Here is a 19,391-nt window from a genome sequence, read left to right on the forward strand (position 1 = left end):
CTGATACTTCTGACTAAAAGCAGCAAGCCTTGTTCCATCTGGGATCTTTGTTCTAGTTCTAAAAACAAGCAAGGTCCTCCACTCTAAATACACAGAAGGCAGGAACTGGGGAGGAGGTGGGATTAGGAAGGAGGAGGAGGAGGAGGGAGAGAGGAAAAGGGGGAGCAGGAAGAGGAGGAGCAGGAGCAGGAACAGGAGGAACAGGAGGTTCCAGTTCCCCCTGTGGCCGCAGCTGCGGGACCATCGCCCCCACCTCGTCCTGCAGGTGAGCGGGGAGGGGGAGCTCGTCCCAAATCTATCGGGGGGTCCCCGAGAGGGTTTTTTATTGGGGTGTGTTTGGAGCTCGCAGATTGTGGAATTGACCCCAAATATCATCTGGTGTCTCTGGGAGGTTTTGTTTTCTCTGTGTGTGTAGGTTTGGATCTTGCAGGAGCCCAAAGCTGAGCCCCTTGGGGGATCTTTGGGGGCCCACTTGGCCATTGCCCAGTATGGGCAGGGGAGGACATTGGTCCTGGGGACCCCTGGGAGAGCAGAGGAGGGGAACCCCTGGGACCCCCAGAGTGGGGAGAGCAGAGAGGGGCAATCCCAGAGCTGGGGGACCCCGGCAGACTGGAAAGGGGGGGAGCCTGGAGAGGAGGGACCCCTGGGATCCCTGGGATCTCAAAGTAGAATATCAGGGGAGAAGAGCCCCCATGGACCCCCAAAAGCCCCTGAATCATCCCTGAGCAGGACGCTGGAGAATGGAGAACCCCTGGAACCATTGGACCCCCATGATCCTAAGGAAAGGAAACCTCTGGAACCCCAAAAGTGGAGAGATCAGCAATAGGGAACTGCTGGGAGAGTTTTTTGGGGCTGAATCTTGACATTGTGGGGATTTTCATGGACAGAAGACTCCTGCTGACTTCTAGAGATGGACCTGGCCAGGAGGAGCCTCTACTCCAAGGCGCTCCCACCTTGGTTTCCCCAAACCTGTCATTCCCAAGCTGTGGCTGGACGGAGGAGGAGGAAAAGCCCCAGAGATTCCGCACGAGGAGGGGCTGCAAACCCAGCCCAGGGAGCTGCAGGGAGGAAAGAGCCCCCCTGAGCCAGGAAGGCAGCCGGAGATCCAGCCAGAGCTCAGAGCTGGTGGAGAAGCCTCATGGCAGGGAGAAGCCCCACAAATGCTTGGAATGTGGGAAGGGTTTCAGCTACAGGTCCACCCTGATGGAACACCTGAACATCCACCCTGGGGAGAGGCCCTGGGAGTGTGGGGAATGTGGGAAGAGCTTCAGTGGGACCTCCGACCTCAGCAAGCACCACAAGACCCACACTGGGGAATGGCCCTAGGACTGCTTGGAATGTCAGAAGAGCTTCAAGTGGGATTCAGAGATGATCACTCACCAGCACTTCCACACCAGGGAGAGGCCCTGCGAGTGTCCCGAGTGTGGGAAGGGCTTCGTGCGCTGCTGCAGCTCCATCCCCGATGGGAGGATCCGTGCTGGATGATCCCCAGTGATCCCCGTTGGGCAGAGCCCTGGTGACCCCTATTCTGGGTGATCCGTGTTGGGTGGGGGGAAGGTGTTGGAGAGATTTCTTTCCCTTCTCCTTGTGCTGCTGTGATTTGGTTGGTAATAAATTCCCTCCCTGTGTCCTGGCCAGGTCTGTTGTGCCCGTGCCGGATTTGCTGAGGGATCTCTCCCGGTCCTTGTACTGAACCACGTCATTGTCAAAGTGCATGAACAGTTGCCGGTTGTAGATGAACCTTACCTGTCCCCTGTTCCTGTACCAATAAACCCAGTTTGCTGAGATCATACCCAGACCCATCCTGCCGACTTTGTCAGCTTTATAAAGCAGCCGTGAGCTCCGGGCTCCTGAGTGCCGGACGCTCCAAGGGCCTCGGCAGCGCCAGGACGCTCCAGACTGGGACAGCCAGGCAGGGCAGGAGGAATCACTGCCCCTTTCCCCTCCCTGCTGCTCCATCTCCCAGCCCAGCATCGCTGCAGGACAGCCTCACTGCCAACGCCATCCTGCCAGGGATGGACTGGGGGGATCTCCTTCCCCTTCCCTCTGGCATGGAGGCAAATCCCATCTTCTCCTTGTCCACCCTCCTTCTTCTCCTCATTCTGTCCTACATCCATCTATGTTCCTTTCCCATCTCCTTCCTCCCTTGTTCCTGCCTTTTCCTTTTCCCTTCTCCCTGTCTCTTCCTCACCTTGTCCTTCCTCCCTCACACACTGAGCTGCGGACAGAGACCAGGGAGAACAAATCCCTGCCACAGAACCTCGTGGAAGAGGCCATTTGGAACGGCTCCACCGCGCAGGAATCCAATGGGGAGGAAAAGCCCCAGAGATCCCACACGAGGAGGGGCTACCAACCCAGCCTGGGGAGCTGTGAGGAGGTAAAAGCTTCCCTGTGCCGGGAAGGGTGTGAGGAATGTGAGAAGAGCTTCAGGCAGAGCTCAGCCTATTCCTGGTGCCTCCAAAAATGGCGGTGCCAGATGCAGAGATCCATGGGGTAGCAGAGATCCCCCTGCAGATCCATGGGGATGCAGAGATCCCCCTGCAGCCCCCAGAGCAGCCACGCTGGAGCACGGGGATGCCTGAGAGGAGGCTGTGACCCCGTGGCCAGAGGGGCCCCGCTGGAGCAGCCTGTCCTGGCAGGACTGACCCCGGGGCACAGTGACCCACGCTGCAGCACTTGGAGGGGGGCTGTGCCCCGTGGGATGGACTCAGCTTGGAGAAGTTCCTGGAGAAGTCTCCGGTGGGAGAGAGCCCAGGGTGCAGCAGGGGAACGACTCCTGTCCCTGAGCAGAGGGAGAAGCCCCGGGGCATGAAGTGAGCACGGCCCCATTCCCTGTCTCCGGCACTGCCGGGGTAGGAGGTGCAGCTGGAAGGAGGGAGGCGTGGGGGAAGGCTGGATTTAAGGCTCTTCACTTACTTCTCATTATCCTGCTCTGAGTTTTTGGAGTTCTCTGTCAGAAATCTCTCCCCTCCCCCACTCATCCACAGGGTTGGGGCAGTTTTCCCTTTTTGGGGGAAATCAAAGCGATTCCTTGATGCTCCTAATTAGGGGTAGCAGTAGTGAGGCTCCGGGACTTCTCGCTGACCGGAGCCACAGAAGCCGCAGTGCTTCGGGAAAGCCATGGCGGGAGGTGCGGAGAAGTTTGTTTGTGTTTTCAGCTCAATCCCGCTCGGGCCCGGGCCCGTTCCAGGGCTGTTCCTCATCTCCGGCTCTGCCCTCACGCAGCCCGGGGGGCCTTGAGAGCGCGGGGCGAGGCTGTGCCGTGTGCAGAGCCCGCCCCCGGCTGCGATTGGGCGACGGTGCCGTCAGTCGTGGTTCTGGCGCGCTGATTGGTGGGAGCGGGGCGGGGCAGGGCCCCGGTGGCGGCCTGAGGGCGGCCGTGGCTCGGCAGCGGCGCCACTGGCGGAGCGTCGGTGCGGGCCCGGGAGCGGCGGCAGCGGCCGGAGCGCGGTGAGGCGGCGGCGGCGGCGGAGCTGGGAGGCGGCCGCAGCGCAGGTGGGAGGCGCGCTGGGTTGTGCGGGGGCTCGGGGCTCGCTGCGGGCCTCGGGGGCGGCAGGGGGCTCAGGCGGGTTCGTTGTGCCGTGTCCGGCGCGTGTTGCCGCTGGCGTGAGGGCGCTGCGGGAGCGGCTGCCCGCGGTCTCCTTGCGGCCGCTGCCTCGGCAGGAGCCGCTGCCGGAGCAGCGCTGGCTCGGCCCGGTTGCTGTGGCTGGGACAGAGGCGGCTGCCCCGTGCCCGGGGCTGTGCGGGGAAATTGACGTGGCCGGAGGTTTCTGTGCCCCGAGGAGACAGAGGAGTCCTGTACAAGTGACTTTATTGCTGAGCAGAGGGAGAGGCCGTGGCGCATTTCCCATGCGCTCTCTGCCATTGTAGTTCGCAGCCTCCTTTTTATCTTCATTTTCCTGGCCGATTCTCTCTCTCCCTTTGCCCACTGGCTGAGGTATTTGGACGGTTCAGACTTCCCGATCCGCCAACTGTATGTCCTCGTTAATGTGCACCCCCACTTTTGTAGAACAGCCGATATTCCTGGCTCTGTTAAGTCTTTGTTCTTTTTCTCAAAGTTCATGAATTTAGAGGAATTTTGAGCAGCAGTCCGTGTCAGTTTGTTCTATTTTCTGAAACTGATGGTTTTTCCCGTTACTTACTTCTCTACAAGTCCCTGGCCCTATCTCCACGCAGATTGACTCATTGACTCTGGTTTTTTCTTACTGAGTCTTCTTTGGTTTTGGAATTATTCTGAGTGCCCTCATTCCCTGTCCTTCTCTAGGCATTCCTGGATCAGGAGGCCTGGCTGCCACCTGCATCCCCTCGCTCACCTGCTGAATGAGCTGCATCCACAACATTCTCCATTTGCTGTTTCCTTTTGCAGCTGTACCAATTTCTGTTGCAGAGTCAGATATGCTCACCATGGGCTCTGCCTTTAGCTGTGCAAATTCCATCTGTGCAAGCGGGCAGAGGGAATCAGCCCAATTCCTGTCCCGGGTAGGAAGACCCAGGTACATTGTCCAGGCTTTGCCCCAGCAGGGTTAATTTGCATTTCTAAAGCTCCTCTCCGGGCTACCTGGAATGAAGCTTCTCTTCCAGAGCAGCCATGCAGCCCACCCCACCCCCCCCAGAATCTGCTTTTTAGTTGTTGTTTTTGGTGGGTTTTGTTTGTTTTTTATTTATTTGTTTGGTTGGTTTTTTGTTTTGTTATGGTTTTAGGTGGGGGGAGGGTTTTTTGTTTGTTTTTTAAACAATATTTAAACAAACTATTAACTGTTTCTGAGTTAAACGGTCCCCTTTAAAGCAGTTCTAGGTGAACGTTGAAAAACCCATAGCAAAACTTGATTCTCACACTTCTGTCCCAAACCTACCTAACCATATAAAGTAGGATTATTTTGAAAAACGATTCTCATGTTGTATTCTTGTCACTGAAACTGCGGGGGAAGCAAAAACCCTCCAACAATATCTTTAGTGTTAGAGAGTCAAGGCATTACTTGGTTTTGGCAAAGATATGCAGCACACATCATTCCATCCACACATAGCCCGAGTGTGCAGAGAAGATCATTCCATGACACGTGAGATTTATTAGTTTTTTCCTAAACTTTCTACAGTCAGAACCAATCTAAATCCATTGGTTTAATGTTCATTGCTTCCAAGTGGTGTAGTTTTTAGTATTTGGTTTCCTATTAGATCCAGATTCCTTCCCCTTTGGAGTTAATTAGCTCCACACTCCTGGATTTCCTTCTCAGCCTTTTCCAGACCAGGTGTCTCCAGCTGTGCCGGGGGCAGTGTCTGGGGTAGCTGTTGGTTGCTGTTTGCTGCTGGGCGTTGATGTTTCGTTGCTGGTCGTTATCTCTGTGGGTGTCTTTTGGGCTATTCCCAGTCTGTGGAGATGTTGAACTCATCTCTGTTGAGTGGTGTAACATCCTTTAAATAAAACCTTTAAAATTCCTTTCCCCAAGGCAGAGACAAACGAGCCTGAGAGAAAGAAGATTTAAAAGAACCAAAATGGGTACATTTTGCAGCAATGCAGTCGCAGTCAGCCCAGAGTGTGGGTGTGAGTGAGCCCCAGAGTGGAATTGTGCCGTGGTGCTCCCCAGCAGCTGTGGCAGTGCAGGCCCAGCCAGCGCTGAAGCTGCAGCAGTGGCAGCAAGGCTTGGCCGCAGTGGCTGGAGGTGCCAGAGAAGGGTGGCCAGGATTTCCCAGGGTTTGAGCAGAGGATCTGTGGGCAGGCCCAGGGGCTTGGCCTGCTGTGGAGCCCTGGCTGCTGCTGCGTTGCCTTCAGGGCAGGCTCAGTGGGGGCTCCCATGGTCCTGCTGCAGGCGGGAAGTGCAAATCTCCGGGGCTTCAGAGCCCCTGAGGCCAGGCTGAGGGGTCCCCCCGTGTTCAGCTGTGCTGGCGGCTGTTTCTGGCCTCAGGGACACTTGGCATGGGCCCCTTGGCCACCAGTGGTGCTGCTTTGCACTCCTTAGGCAGGAGCCGATGTCCTGGCTGGGTGTTGGCAACAGCAAAGTCCCAGGGCAGGCTCTGTGCCAGCCCAGCTTCCTGTGGGAGAGATTTCACAAGAGACAGGATTCTGGCCACGGACTGCTTGAAACATACGTCCCTTATCTCCACCCTGCACTAGGTGGAGAGTTACCAGGGTAAGGAATTCCAGACATCAATTCCAAGGGAGATAATTGAATATCTGCCCTGGGTTTGGTTCTTCTTCTTGCCATAGCCAATGGCAAAAGCTGTACCCACGGCATCTTGGTTTTTATCACCAGCTTCCATAGGTGTTTCTTTATTTCTCCTGACCTGAGCTCAGGGGATGCCAGGGGTTATGGAGGTCCCATTGTATTCCTAAAGCTGCCATAACCCCCTGAAGGATCTTTCGAGTAAAATTAGTTCTTCTTTCTGAGTCTATTGCTTCCACAATCCCTTCTCTATGAATTAATTATTTCAGAAATACCCTAATAAGTGATGCAGTGATTGCATCAGTCAGATTGAAGCAGTCAGAATTGCTTTTGCCCCTCTGTTATGTGCCATGGTGTCATCAGAAGATATTGAAGCCTTCCTGCCCAGGGCATTTCAGTGCCAGGCTCTTACAAGCACCCAGAGCTCCGCGGGTTGAGCTGAGCATGGGGCGTTGACCTGCGCTTTGACTGATTCCCCTTCCTTAATAACAGCCTGTCTTGTAGCTCTTTTCCCTTCTGCTGCCCTCTCAGAGCCATCCACAAACACATTTTCTCCCTCAGTCCAGGGATTGTCTCATCAATCTCTCCCAGCCTGGGTCTGGAGCTCTGTCCTGTCGCAGACATCTTTCATGAAAAATCCTTTCTTAGGATTTTTCCTTGTGACAAGCTGCAGTTCAGCAACCAAAGTAAACAATGGTTATCTGCTGCTGTGGAATGCAACAGGTGATTGGTCTCCTGTGGGTGTTTGGATTTCTTGACCACTCATGGCAGAGCTGGCTCTTGCTCTGTCTGAGACACAGATCTTTGTTATTCATTCTTTTCTATTCTTAGCTTAGCTAGCTTCTCAAGAAACTTTTCCTTTCTATTGCTTTTTAGTATAGTCTAATGTAACATATATCATAAAATAATAAATCAAGCCTTCTGATCATGGAGCCAACATTCTCGTCTCTTCTTCATCCTGAAAACCCTTGTGACCACAGTCACAATTGGTGACCCCCGACTGAGGAGGACAATCATCACTTGGTGAGACCACCAGAGGAGCATTGCTGCACTGGGTAAACCCTGAATGTGTGGCATTGATGGTTGCTTCGCAAGTGACCACAGAAGTGGATTCTAGCCAGGAGCTGAAGAACTGAAGATCCGAATTTGGACAGAGTTCACAGCAAGGCTGACCACAAAGGGAACCTTCTGAAAAGCCTCCAGGAAGATGTTCGGAAAGCTCAGCAGAACCATGCAGATAGCCAGAGAGTCCTGGACACTGTCACAAGGTACTGTTGGTTTTTCCCCTCCTAAAGATGAGGTCATTCGCAGTTTGTGGCTGCTCATCTGGAGGACTCCTCCCCTAGAGGATGAGGTTCCATTCTCCCCTTCAGAGGAGAAACTTATTGCCCTCTGGCAAAAATGGTGTGAAGAGGACAGAATTCTCCTGTTGGAGGTAGATCTCTATGAGTTTTTTCGATGGGCAAAGCTCTTTGGTTTTTTTACGAATGTGCTATATGCCCTCGATATGTTTGTCTGGGAGTGTATGGGCTCCATTTTCCAATTCTTTTTATACCGGGGGTTCGGATGCCCCTTGATTTATCCAACCTTTTTGAAGCTCTTTCTAGTCTTGAAACGGAGAGCAGCTGTTTTTCCCTGGATTGCTAACTGCAAGGGCAAAGCCCCGTTCCCCCCAATTCCGGGGGAAGACCCTTTGGAGGGGGACGCTCTGCTGCTTTCCAGCCCCCCTGAACCACAGTGGGGGGGCGAAGTTTCGCCCGCAGCCGAAGTTTTTTTTACTGCGTCTTCGGAGCATGCTCAGACGGAGCCGTTTGTTCCCCCCTCCCGTTGCTCTCAGGGGGGATGGGAGTGGGCGGCGCTGCCCCGGCCAGCGCCACGGGCACCGCCCCGCCCAGCGCCACGGGCACCGCCCCGCCCAGCGCCACGGGCACCGCCCCAACCCGCCCCGCGGGTGCGGGCGGTTCCCCGCGCGGCCCATCCCGCGGCCGCCCCTCCGGGGGAGCCTGTGGGCGCTCCGGCCGCGGTTCCACCGGCTTTCCTGCCTGCATCTATCTCAGAGACACCGCTTCCCGCGGCTGCGCCGATGTTGCTGGGCAACAGCGATCCACCGCTCCCCCCGGCCGTCCCGCCGCCTTCTGCGACTGCGGTTCCGCGGCCGACGTCAGAGTCCGGCGCAGAAGATGCTGCCGACCCCGTGCCGCCCCCGCCGCCCCCGCCGCCTCCCCAGGCGGCCCCGCTGCCCGCCCCTGCGGGGACTCTGTTCTCCATGCCTGCGTCAGAGGCTGCCTTGGAGCCGGCGGCAGCAGCAGAGGCGCCTCCTGCATCCAGCGTGACTTCCTCCCCGAGTTTTTCGGGTTGTCCCGGGGCTGCCCCTACGGGGGGAGCTGGGACAGGGGAAGAGGGCGTCAGCCTGTCCTTCCGTGGAGGAGGCATGGCCCGACAGCTGGCTGTGGGCGCAGCGCGGCTGCCTGTTTTCAAGATCAGCATTCTTGGCGGGTTGGGGGGTGTTTGGTCCGGGGTTTCCCCCTGGGGGATGCGAATCTCTCTGCCGCCCCTCGCGCGCCCCAGCGGCGAGGGGAAGGTGGGTCCCGAAAGTTCTGCCCCTGGTCCCCAGCCCAGAGGGGGTGGCGGTGGTGCCGTGAGGCAGATGGGAGGAACACCTGGTGCATTTGCATTGCAGAGGCAGAGGGCACAGCAGGAAGCGAGCATCGCTTGTCTGCTGTGGGGAAAGGACATCCCCAGACCCGAGACGAAGTTTCTCGGGACAGCTTCTGTCTTCCCATTGCCGGCATGCCTCGGTGGTTTTGGGGAAAGGAAGCGTTTGGTCACCCCTTCTGCCATTGTACTGGCAGCAGGGTGCGGGTCTGTGCCAATGCAGAGCCTGCCTCGGGGGCTGGGCCTGGGCTGTCTGCCTTGGTTGCTTGGGCCAGGGCCACCTCCCGGCCTCCTGTTGGGTTTGGGGGCTTTGCTTCCCCCTTCTGGTCCTGGGCCACCTTTCTGTGGGCCAGGTCTGGGGTTCCTGATCCTTCCACATGGGCCAGGGCCCCCAAGGGCCTCTCTCTGGCTCCTCTGCTGCTGCTGCTGCTCTTTCCGACAAGACAAACAAAAAAAAAAAAAAAAAAAAAAAAAAAAAAAAAAAAAATTTAAATTGAATAAAAAAGGGTGAAAGAGCTGGCAGCAGCTCAGAGGCATTGAGGAGCCAGGGATTGGCTTCAGCCCAAGTTGTTCAATGAAGGGCTGTGGCAAGACATTTCAGAAATTTTCTAATTTTCTCAAAATTGTTTGAAGACTGTCAATGGACTTTTGATAAATATTGATGGACCTTTTTCTGTAGCAAGCCTGTTTCAGGACCAAAAGAAACTTTCAGATATGGCAAAGAGGAACATCTTCAAGCCATGGACTTTTCCTGAAACTCAGCTGCTTGGACTTGAATTTTCTTTGCATTGTTTTTGCATTTTCTTATATTATAGAATTGTTTTAGTAATATGATAGAATTTTATGTTCTACAGGTGAAGAAATTCCCAGTGCATTCCACAGGAGCACTTGAGTGGAGTTTGATTGGCAACAGATAACCTGTCAAGTGTTTGTCTTTTTCTTCGGCATCAGTACAGCAGAGAAAATTACAAACACTTTTTCCTTTTAATTTAACTAAATAAAAAAAGGTGACATGTCGCAGACATCTTTCATGAAAAATCCTTTCTTAGGATTTTTCCTTGTGACAAGCTGCAGTTCAGCAACCAAAGTAAACAATGGTTATCTGCTGCTGTGGAATGCAACAGGTGATTGGTCTCCTGTGGGTGTTTGGATTTCTTGACCACTCATGGCAGAGCTGGCTCTTGCTCTGTCTGAGACACAGATCTTTGTTATTCATTCTTTTCTATTCTTAGCTTAGCTAGCTTCTCAAGAAACTTTTCCTTTCTATTGCTTTTTAGTATAGTCTAATGTAACATATATCATAAAATAATAAATCAAGCCTTCTGATCATGGAGCCAACATTCTCGTCTCTTCTTCATCCTGAAAACCCTTGTGACCACAGTCACACTGTCCCTTGAATGCAGTCCTGGGTTTCTTGCCAGCCCCTCTCCAGGCTGTTCAAACAGGAGCTGGGTTAAACCCTTGCCCTGTCCTCAGTTCTGAATCCTCCTGTGCCACTGAACAAGTTTCATACTGTAATAACCGAGCCCTGCTCATCCATTTAGAGGCTCTTTTGGTTGTCAGAGCTTTAACTTGATGCCAGACTTGAACTCTAGGAGATCCTCCTGTTGTCATCAGTTTTCAGGCCTCAGTTCCCATGTGAGCTGTGTCTGCACAATTCTGCAGACATTGAGGCCACTCTGGCCACTGGGTTAAACATTTTAACACAAGAATTCTTCAGCACGGCCCTGTTTAACATCCACCTATAATTAAAATTCTTTCTCCCTATCTAGGAAGGCCAGGGCAGGAGCCTCAGTTAATCTGCTTTTTAACACTTGAAAATTCTGTGATTCCTCCTTGTGTCCATCCATCCAGTTTCTTGACTGGAGTGTTGTAGGGAGAGATCCCTGGCTCCAAAGCCCTGCCTTTAAGAGAGAGTCAGTAATAAGCTGTAAGCCCTTCCTTCCCTCTCTTGGAATAGGGTATTGATTTAAATCAATACAAGCAACCTCTTGTCCTTGTTGCTTCAAAGTAATTTGGTGAGGCTCCATATCTAATTTTCCCTCTTTCCCTGGACTGTCCACATTTCTGGGTTCACTTCAGCATAGGCCTTGCCAGACATTTGACACATAAGTACAACATCATAAGCCTCTGTATCAACTTTTACAATATAAAAATCCAGCCACCAAATTCCTTCCCAGTAAATTGCAATCACAGTAGGAAGAAAAAGAAATTAATTTATTTCAAGCGTATCCCCTACATCTCCTAGTAGTGGTTGATGAAATCATACCTGCTCATCTTTCCCACTTATTCCCTTAATAATTAAACCATGCCTTTCCTATTTTGCCCATTAGGTCTAAGATTCAGAGTGGATTGAGAGGCCCCTGTGTCCATCAGGAGAGGCCTCCTCTCAATGCCAACCCACCCTGAATGTTCTCAAGGGCTCCAGTGTGGAGGGTCCCTGGTGTGATGGGAGCTGTGACAGCCCTGCCAATCCATGTCCATCAAGGGGTGGACTTGCTGGTCCTGAGGGTGCTGCTGTCTGTGCTTGCAGTGTCCTTGTGCCCTGCAGCTGGAGCCCTGATTCCTTGCCAGGGGCTGTTTGGGTGGGCTGTCCCCTGCCGAGGAGGGCAATGCCTCTGCCGGGTGCTTGTGGCTGAGCCCGTGCCCTGGGTGCTGGGGCCCCCTTGGGCCCTGGGGCTGATCCCTCAGGGGCTGTAGGAACTCTGCCCTGGCCTTTGCCTTCAGCTTGGCCTTTTGCTGCTCCCTTCTTGCATTCACCTGCTGGGCCTTTGTGCCCAAGTGCTGCAGGGCCTTCTTGTGCCCCTCCTGCAGCCCCCCTCAGTGCCTGTGGGTGCTCATCCTCTGAGAGCTGCTGAGCTTTCTGCAATATCATTCGTTTCTGTGGTGATCCCAACAAAAGAAAAGAAAAGAAAATCTCGATCCTTCCATGTATAATCCACATTTCCCAGATGTTCCTTGCTCCTCGTCCCTGTGCTCAGGGTGCCCTCCCCAGCCCGTATCCCAGAGCCGCTCCCTGTCCTGCCGCAGTGTCCAAAGGCGCCCCCCCGGCGGGCAGGGCCGGCAGCTCCACGGGGCCGGGCAGCGGCCGGGGCGTCCCGCAGCCTCCTGGGGGCCGGGGGCCACTGCCGGCCCTGCCCGGGGCTGGTGGGGTCAGGCAGCGCCCGGCGCTGAGCCCCGGCTGCCCCACAGCCCCGGCCCGGCCCCGCAGCTCCCCCCAGGCCCCCAGCCCGTGCTCCCGGTCCCGCACCTCTGCGCCCGGTGCTGCCGCTGCCCCCCACAGAGAAACCCCCTGAAACCCTGACCTCCTTGTTTTCCTCTCCGGGAAACCGGGGATACAAATGATCAGCCGGCAAATGTTGAGGATAAGACTCTGCTGAAAAACATCCAAATTCTGAGTATTTTTCTCTTCCTCCCCTTTTCTTTTTCTCACCACATAGATTCCTCCTGCTGCTTCCTGCCTTAACCGTATTCATGCACACTCCCCTTCACCCAGTCTCTTCCCAGCACACCAACGCCATCCATCCCCTGTTGTCCAAATCCCTTCTCCACTTCTCTTATTGCCCCCCTGGGTGTCCAAGTCCTTAATTGCCTCTGAGGGAGTGTGCAATCTACCTCAACCTTCTCCCAAGGGACCCTTCAGAGATATTTTGGGATCATCATCCCTTTGGCACAGGACCCCTTCCTGGCTTTCCCTTTTCTGTCTCCATGGGTGCCCTGCCATGCTCACTCCCCAAAGATCCCAGTGCACTCACTGATGAGATTTTCAGTGCTCTCTCCCTGCTGACTCTTCACAGCCCCCCCGATGTGTCACTCGTCTGTCTCCTGGTCACTCTCAGGTACCCAATCAGTCCCCGGTGCTGCCGCCCCCAAGGGGGCCGATCACCCAAACTGGGTGAGGCACCTTCAGCTGCACTCACTGCCCGCTGCCCCAGACGGTGGAAGGAATTCCGGACGAGTCCCAAGGTGTGTGGAAAAATTGACATCACCAGAGGATTCTGTCCACAAAGCAGACAGAGGAGTCCTGTAAAAGTAATTTCATTCCTAAAGAAAGGGAGAGGCCATGGGACATTTCCTACAGGGTCTCTCCAGTTGGTGGAGGACACAGCCTCCTGTTCATCCTAATTTTCCCAGCTGCATCTCCCTCTTCCTTTCCTCATTGGGTGGTGTACTTGAGAGGAAGAGACTTCCCAATCCACTTACATATCCCCTTGATATGCTCCCTACTTTTGTGTAGCAACCGATATTCATGACTCCGTGAAGTCTTTGTTGTTCTTCTTCTCGAAGTTCATGAATGTGGCAGGACCTTGGCTGAGCAGCAGTCTGTGTCATCAGTCAACAACATTTTCTTAAACTGATGGCTTCTCCTGTCGCTTCCTTACGTACAAGTTCCTGGCTCTATCTCTCAGCAGATTCACAGCATCTGATTGTAAAGACACTTTCCTCTTCTTCCTTTCATGGGGATCCCGCGTTTGTGGGACATCCCCCCTGGAGCAGGGTGTCCCCGCCTTGCTGCAGCCCCAGCCCTCAGGCAGCGCTCAGCCAATCAGAGCACGCGGCTCTGATGACTCAGCAGTTGCCAGGCAGACCCGCAGCTCTCAGCGTTCCCCACCTGCGCCCAGCGCTCCCCTCGGCCCCAGCGCCCCCCTCGAGGGGAATTTGGGGAGGTGGGAGTGGGGCAGCGCCAAGGCCGGGCCCCCCCGCGCTGTCCTGGCGGGAGCGGCTGCAGTGGGGACCGAGTGCGGGCGGGAGCGGCCGGGAGCCCAGCGCTGCCCCCGCCCGACCTGCCCCAGCTCCATCCCTGCCCCTGCCGTGGGATGCTGTGGGTTTGGGGGCAAGAGGGAGCCGGCAGCGGGTGCTGGGCCTGGGGCAGGAGGAGAAGGGAAGGAGAAGCAGGGTTGAGGAACAAAATGGTGAAACCCTGGACGTGGGAGGAAAAGGTGGGATTGTGCAGGAGAAGGAGGAATAGCAGGAGGAAGAAGAGTGTGAGGAAGAGCAGGAACAGAGGAGGAGGAGGAGGAGCAGAAAGAGGCGGCACCACACGGTTCTACTCTTCCCTGTATCTGCAGCCTCCCCCCCAGCCCCAGGAGCTTTGTCCGTATGCAGCAGGTGACCAGGGGAGGGGGAATCCATGATTTTCACAGAGGCTGAATCTTGGGGTTTCTGAGCTTTACTGGGCAAATGTTGGTGCTTTTGTTTTTTGTGAGGGCTGAATCTCTGTATTTTGAAGGAGGTTTTTGCTGAATATTGACGTTGGGGAAGTTTTTGATCTGCATCTTGATGTTTAGAGGATTTTTGTGCTGAATCATGGTATTTTGGAGGTTCTTTCAGACACAAGATGCCCAATGACTTTCCCAGATGAACTTGGGCATGGAGGTTTTCCCAGTCCAAGCTGCTCTCCTCTTGATTTTTTTCTGCAAACCAGGATTTTTAATTCTCAGGGTGTGGCCTGATGGAGGAGGAGGAAAAGCCCCGAATGTACCTCATGAAGAGGGGCTGCAAACCCTGCCCAGGGAGTTCTGGGGAGGAAAGAGCCCCCATGAGCCAGGAATGCATCCTGGGATCCAGCCAGAGCTTGGAGCTGGTGGAGAAGCCTCATGGCAGGGAGAAGCCACACAGGTGCTTGGAATGTGGGAAATGTTTCAGCTGGAGCTCCAGCCTGAGGCAGCACCAGGTGATCCACACTGGGGAGAGGCCCTTTGAGTGTGAGGAATGTGGGAGGAGTTTCAGCCACAACTCCATCCTGATGCAACACCAGGTGATCCACACTGGGGAAAAGCCCTTTGAGTGTGGGGAATGTGGGAAGAGCTTCAGGCAGAGGGGCCAACTGATACGACACCAGGTGATCCACACTGGGGAAAAGCCCTATGAGTGTGGGGAGTGTGGGATGAGCTTCAGGCAGAAGGGCCACCTGACGGAACACCAGAAGATCCACACTGGGGAAAAGCCCTTTGAGTGTGGGGAGTGTGGGAGGAGCTTCAGAGGAAGCTCAGCCCTGATTCGGCACCAGGTCATCCACACGGGGGAACGGCCCTACACCTGCTTGGAATGTGGGAAGAGCTATGGGTGGAACTCTGACCTGAGAAAACACCAGCGCACCCACTCTGGGGAGAGGCCCTACGAGTGTCCTGAGTGTGGGAAGAGGTTTCACAGGAGCTCCGATCTCCTCAAACATGAGCGGATTCACACAGAGGAGAGGCCCTTCCGCTGCCCCGACTGTGGGAAGGGCTTTAAGGAAAACGCCAAACTCACCATCCACTGGCGCATCCACACTGGAGAGAGGCCCTACGAGTGTCCTGAGTGTGGGAAGAGCTTCTCACAGAGCTCTCACTTGACAGAACACCAACGGAGGCGCCACTAAGGGAAGTCCTGTGAGTGCCCCACGTGAGGGAAGAGCTTTGTGCGCTGCTCCAGCTCTGTCCCCCATGAGACGATCTACATTGGATGATCCTCAGTGAGCGTTGTTGGGCAGAGCCCTGGTGATCCATGGTCCTGGTGATCCGTGTTGGGAAGACACCTGGCTTGGAGGCTCCGCATCTTCCTGGTTCCCTGTGGGCAGCTAGATAAACCCAGCAGCAGGAGCATCCATTGGGACACAGACCTACAATGGGAATTCCTTGGGGGGGAGGGCAGATTTGTTGACTTTCAACCCCATAAAATCTTTTGCATTCAATCCTATCTTCTGGTGACATCAGGGAGTACTGAATGGTGTTGAAGGTATGTTCAGGGTGGACTATATGATGTTTGTATCCCCAGTCTGTTCTCTTTATGCTGAATAATAAGTTTTGTACCTTTAAGACTTGTCCTGAGAGTGAAGAGGGAGAGAAGAAATGCGGTATTTGTTTTCAGAAACTGCACTCACTCCTCCACATTCCTACTCCTGCACTGTGTTGTCTGCCATGGACAGACAGCGGGACAGAGCTCTCCTTTGCTTTTAGTTAGTTTTAGCTAACTGAGGTAAAGTAGTTCCCTACTGTGGATTGTTTTTCCCTTTTCTTTGGACCTGTTTAAACCTGCTCTGGCCTGAACACCAGAAGAGCATGGGCAGCTCACACCTGTGCCCCACCAGGCCAGGCCTGGGCCGCGGCATTTCCAGCACCAGAGGGACTGATAAGGGACTGAGTGAGCTGAGCTACAGCCCACAGAGGGACTTGGTGAGTTTGTCTCTCTTTTAGAGCAGCAAGAGGTTTTATTGTTTAATATTGTTTAGGTTTTATTGTGTAATAAACAGTTTTTTCCACTTTTCTCCAAAGAGGTATTTTATTTTTCCTGAACCAGCTGGGGGACACATGGACATGGAGGGGGACATAGCCATTCATGGGGATGTGGGTGGACACAGGCATGGATGGAGATGTGGGGAACAATGACAGGGATGGAAACATGGTGGGGAGACAGCCATGGGTGAGGACATGGTGGGACATGGCCAGTGACATGTGGGGACATGGCCATGGCTGGTGCCATGGGGGGAACTTGCAGGGGATGTGGGGGATGCTGGGTTTGAGGGAGTTGAGGGTTCCTGGGAGGGATTTGGGGCTTGCTGAGGCCTTTGGGGACCCCAGGCCAACTGGCTCTGGCTGTGCTGGGAGACCCTGGGGGAGGTTCTGGGGCAGCTGCTCAAGGACCCCCTGAACTGGAGCCCCAGCCGGGCATTGGGCTCCTGGAAGGGGATGAACATCTTTGTCCCCAGGAAGAAAATCCCAGCACCCCCAGGGTGTCAGGGGCAGCTGAGAGGCCACAACAGGAGGGGAAAGCCAGACAGAGCTGTCACACTCTTAAACTACACCCCAAAAGTCCCAAAACTGAGGGATTGCTCCCAGGAAAAAGCAGCCAGGAGATGCATGAATTGAGGGAAAGGGGGGATGTGACCCCCCAGACTGAGCAGGAGGGACCTGCATCCCCCAAAACCAAATAGGGACGAGAGGTGGAGCTGAAGGCACGATGGGAAAGGGGTGGGAGTGCAGGGAAAAAGAGGATTCAGAGTAGGAGAGGGATGGGATTCCCAGATTGAGTTGGGAGGGGTCCTTGGGTTGGGGGAACAATAGGAGAGGGGAGGGAAAGTTGGGGATGGGATAGAAAAAGGGTGGTTCCGTGGGGATCCCACTGTGTCCCCATCGCTTGATCCCTGGAGTGATTGCCTGGGGCTCTGGAGGGGAATGGATCTGCACTGGGTGGATTCCCAAGTCCCCTGCCCATCCCTGGGGGGCTCATGGGGGTTTCCCTGGTTCCCTCCACCCAAATGCTGCAGCCATGGGAGAGAGAAGGGTGTGAAAGGAGGATCTGGATTGGGCACAGAGGAGGAGCAATAGGAAGAGGAGGGAGAGAAGAAGCGGAGGATGGGCAAAGGAAGAGCAGGAAGAAGAATAGAAAGAGGAGGAGCCGCAGCAGAACCACGCCATTTTCCCACTCGCCCGCTGAGTCTGCAGCTCCCCTGGCCCTGGCAGCATCTATCCCCCCAGATCTCACAGGTGAGTGGGGAGGGGGAACTCACCCCAAATCCATTGGAGGATCTCTGGGAGGGTTTGTTTCAGGGGAGGGGATGTTTGGATCTTGCAGGGCCCCAAGGGTGAGACACAGATGCCCCTTTGGAGAACTGTGGAAGGTTCCTGTGGCAAACTGTCTGTACTGGCTGGGGCAGTGGTACCAGTTGGGGGGGACATTGGTGTTGGGACTCTGATTGGCATCAGAGTGGGGAGAGCAACGAAGGCCAATCCTGGAGCTGGGGGATCCTGTCAGCCTGGAGGGGTGGGGGAGGCTGGAGATGAGCAGGGTCTGGGCCCATCCAACTGTGAACAGGGCGGTTGCTTTTTGAGCTGGACTTGGGAAGCAGGACCAAGGGCCTCACCTGTTGTTTTTCCCCCAAGCCAGGATTTGTCAATCCCAGTCTTTGTCTGGATGGAGCTGGAGGAGGCTGCGAGGAAAAGGAAGATGGCCTGGGACACTGAGGCAGGCAAGGAGGAAGTCACTGCCCCTTTCCCCCTCTCCTCTGTTTCATGTCTCAGCCCAACATTTCCTCTGGCTGCAGGACAACCCCGCTACCAATGCCGTCCTGCCAAGGATGAACTGGGGGGATCTCCTTCCCCTTCCCTCTGGCACAGAGGCAAATCCCATCCTGTCCTTGTCCACAGCTCCTTCCCCTTCTCATTCTGTCCTTCTTCCTTCCTCATTCCTTCCTCTTCTTTTCTTTCCTTTCCTTCCCCAGGCACTGAGCTGCAGACAGAGACCAGGGAGAGCAAATCCCTGCTGCAGAACCTCATGGAAAAGGCCGTTTTGAGCAGCTCCATGGCATGGGAATCCAATGGGGAGGATAAGCCCTGGAGATCCCCCACAAGGAGGGGTTGCAAACCCAGCCCTGGCAGCTGTGAGGAGGAAAGATGCCCCCTGTGTCCAGAAGGCAGCCAGAGATTGATTCAGAACTCAGAGGTGGTGGAGACAACTCGTGGCTGGCAGAAACCCCACAAGTGCTTGGAATGTGGGAAGGGCTTCAGCCGGAGCTCTGGAGCTCAGATGTGATCTGGCTCCAGGTGATCCACATGGGGAAACGGCCCTACAAGTGTGGGGAGTGTGGGAAGGGCTTTGGGTGGAGCTCCAACCTCATCAATCACTGCAAGATCCACACTGGGGAGAGAACCTATGAGTGTCCTGAGTGTAGGAAGTGGTTTCTGAGTGACCACTGATGAGTGGTTTCTCATCGTAATGAGTCAAGGGATCAGCTGGAAATGTATTTGCGATAATTGAAAACTGTGGATGAGTCAAGGGGCCAGCTGGGAGTATAACTGAGATAGTAGAAGATTACATATTTTAGTTAAGATTTTAAAATTAGTTAAGAAGGTATGTTAGCTAAGCAAAAATCACATAGGTTAGTGAAAGAGTAACAAATATATTAGAAAGTAAAGCTCGGAGTGACAGGGATAGATGTAGCAATTGTGGAGGAGCAGAGACCATAGAAATATCTTGCCTTAAGAATAATCAGTTTGGAGAGGCTTGGACCATGACCAGCAGATCAAAAAGTCCTGCAAACTCGCCATGGGTGAAGAGTTTACCATGAGGAAGAGAGCTTTCTTCTTCACATACGCCCACTCCCTTATTTCAAAATCCCACAGACCCAATTAAGGCAGCGCAATTGCACAGACATATTAGGTATTCAGCTGATTATAATACAAAGTGGGCAGATAATGATTATGTATTGTGCATCCTTAGAAACTGCTTGGATATGTAAAACCTTTTCTGTATAGAGAGCAGGAGTCCGCAACTCCTTGCACATCCATTTGGAAATGATTCCTTATATGTCCAGCACTGCGATAAAATACCCTTCTTTTCAACTTTAATTAGTTGAAGAGTTGTCTGTCTGTGCTTCAGTACATCAGCAGATTCACACTGAGGAGAGGCCCTTCCACTGCCCCGACTGCGGGAAGGGCTTCAGGCGCAACTCCACCCTCGTCACCCACAGGCACATCCACACTGGGGAGAGGCCCAATGAGTGTCCTGTGTGTGGGAAGAGATTCTCCAGAAGCTCTCACTTGGGCCAACGCAAATGGAGGCACCATTAAGGGAAGCCCTGCCAGTGTCCCCCATCCGGGT

General features: G+C 54.3%; 1 protein-coding gene and 1 pseudogene across 1 annotated transcript; one reads left to right on the forward strand and one right to left on the reverse strand.

Annotated features, from left to right (window-relative positions):
• Nucleotides 1-19,391, reverse strand: part of LOC136570586 (uncharacterized) — a 113,637-nt pseudogene that overhangs the window by 69,888 nt on the left and 24,358 nt on the right.
• On the forward strand, nucleotides 13,751-16,058 carry LOC136570665 (zinc finger protein 892-like). The gene has a single exon (XM_066571133.1). The coding sequence runs from the start codon at nucleotides 14,266-14,268 to the stop codon at nucleotides 15,172-15,174; it is 909 nt and encodes a 302-aa protein (XP_066427230.1). The 5' UTR covers nucleotides 13,751-14,265; the 3' UTR covers nucleotides 15,175-16,058.

The sequence above is a fragment of the Molothrus aeneus genome, unplaced genomic scaffold (assembly GCF_037042795.1).
Source record: "Molothrus aeneus isolate 106 unplaced genomic scaffold, BPBGC_Maene_1.0 scaffold_35, whole genome shotgun sequence".
Taxonomy (NCBI): Eukaryota; Metazoa; Chordata; class Aves; order Passeriformes; family Icteridae; genus Molothrus; species Molothrus aeneus.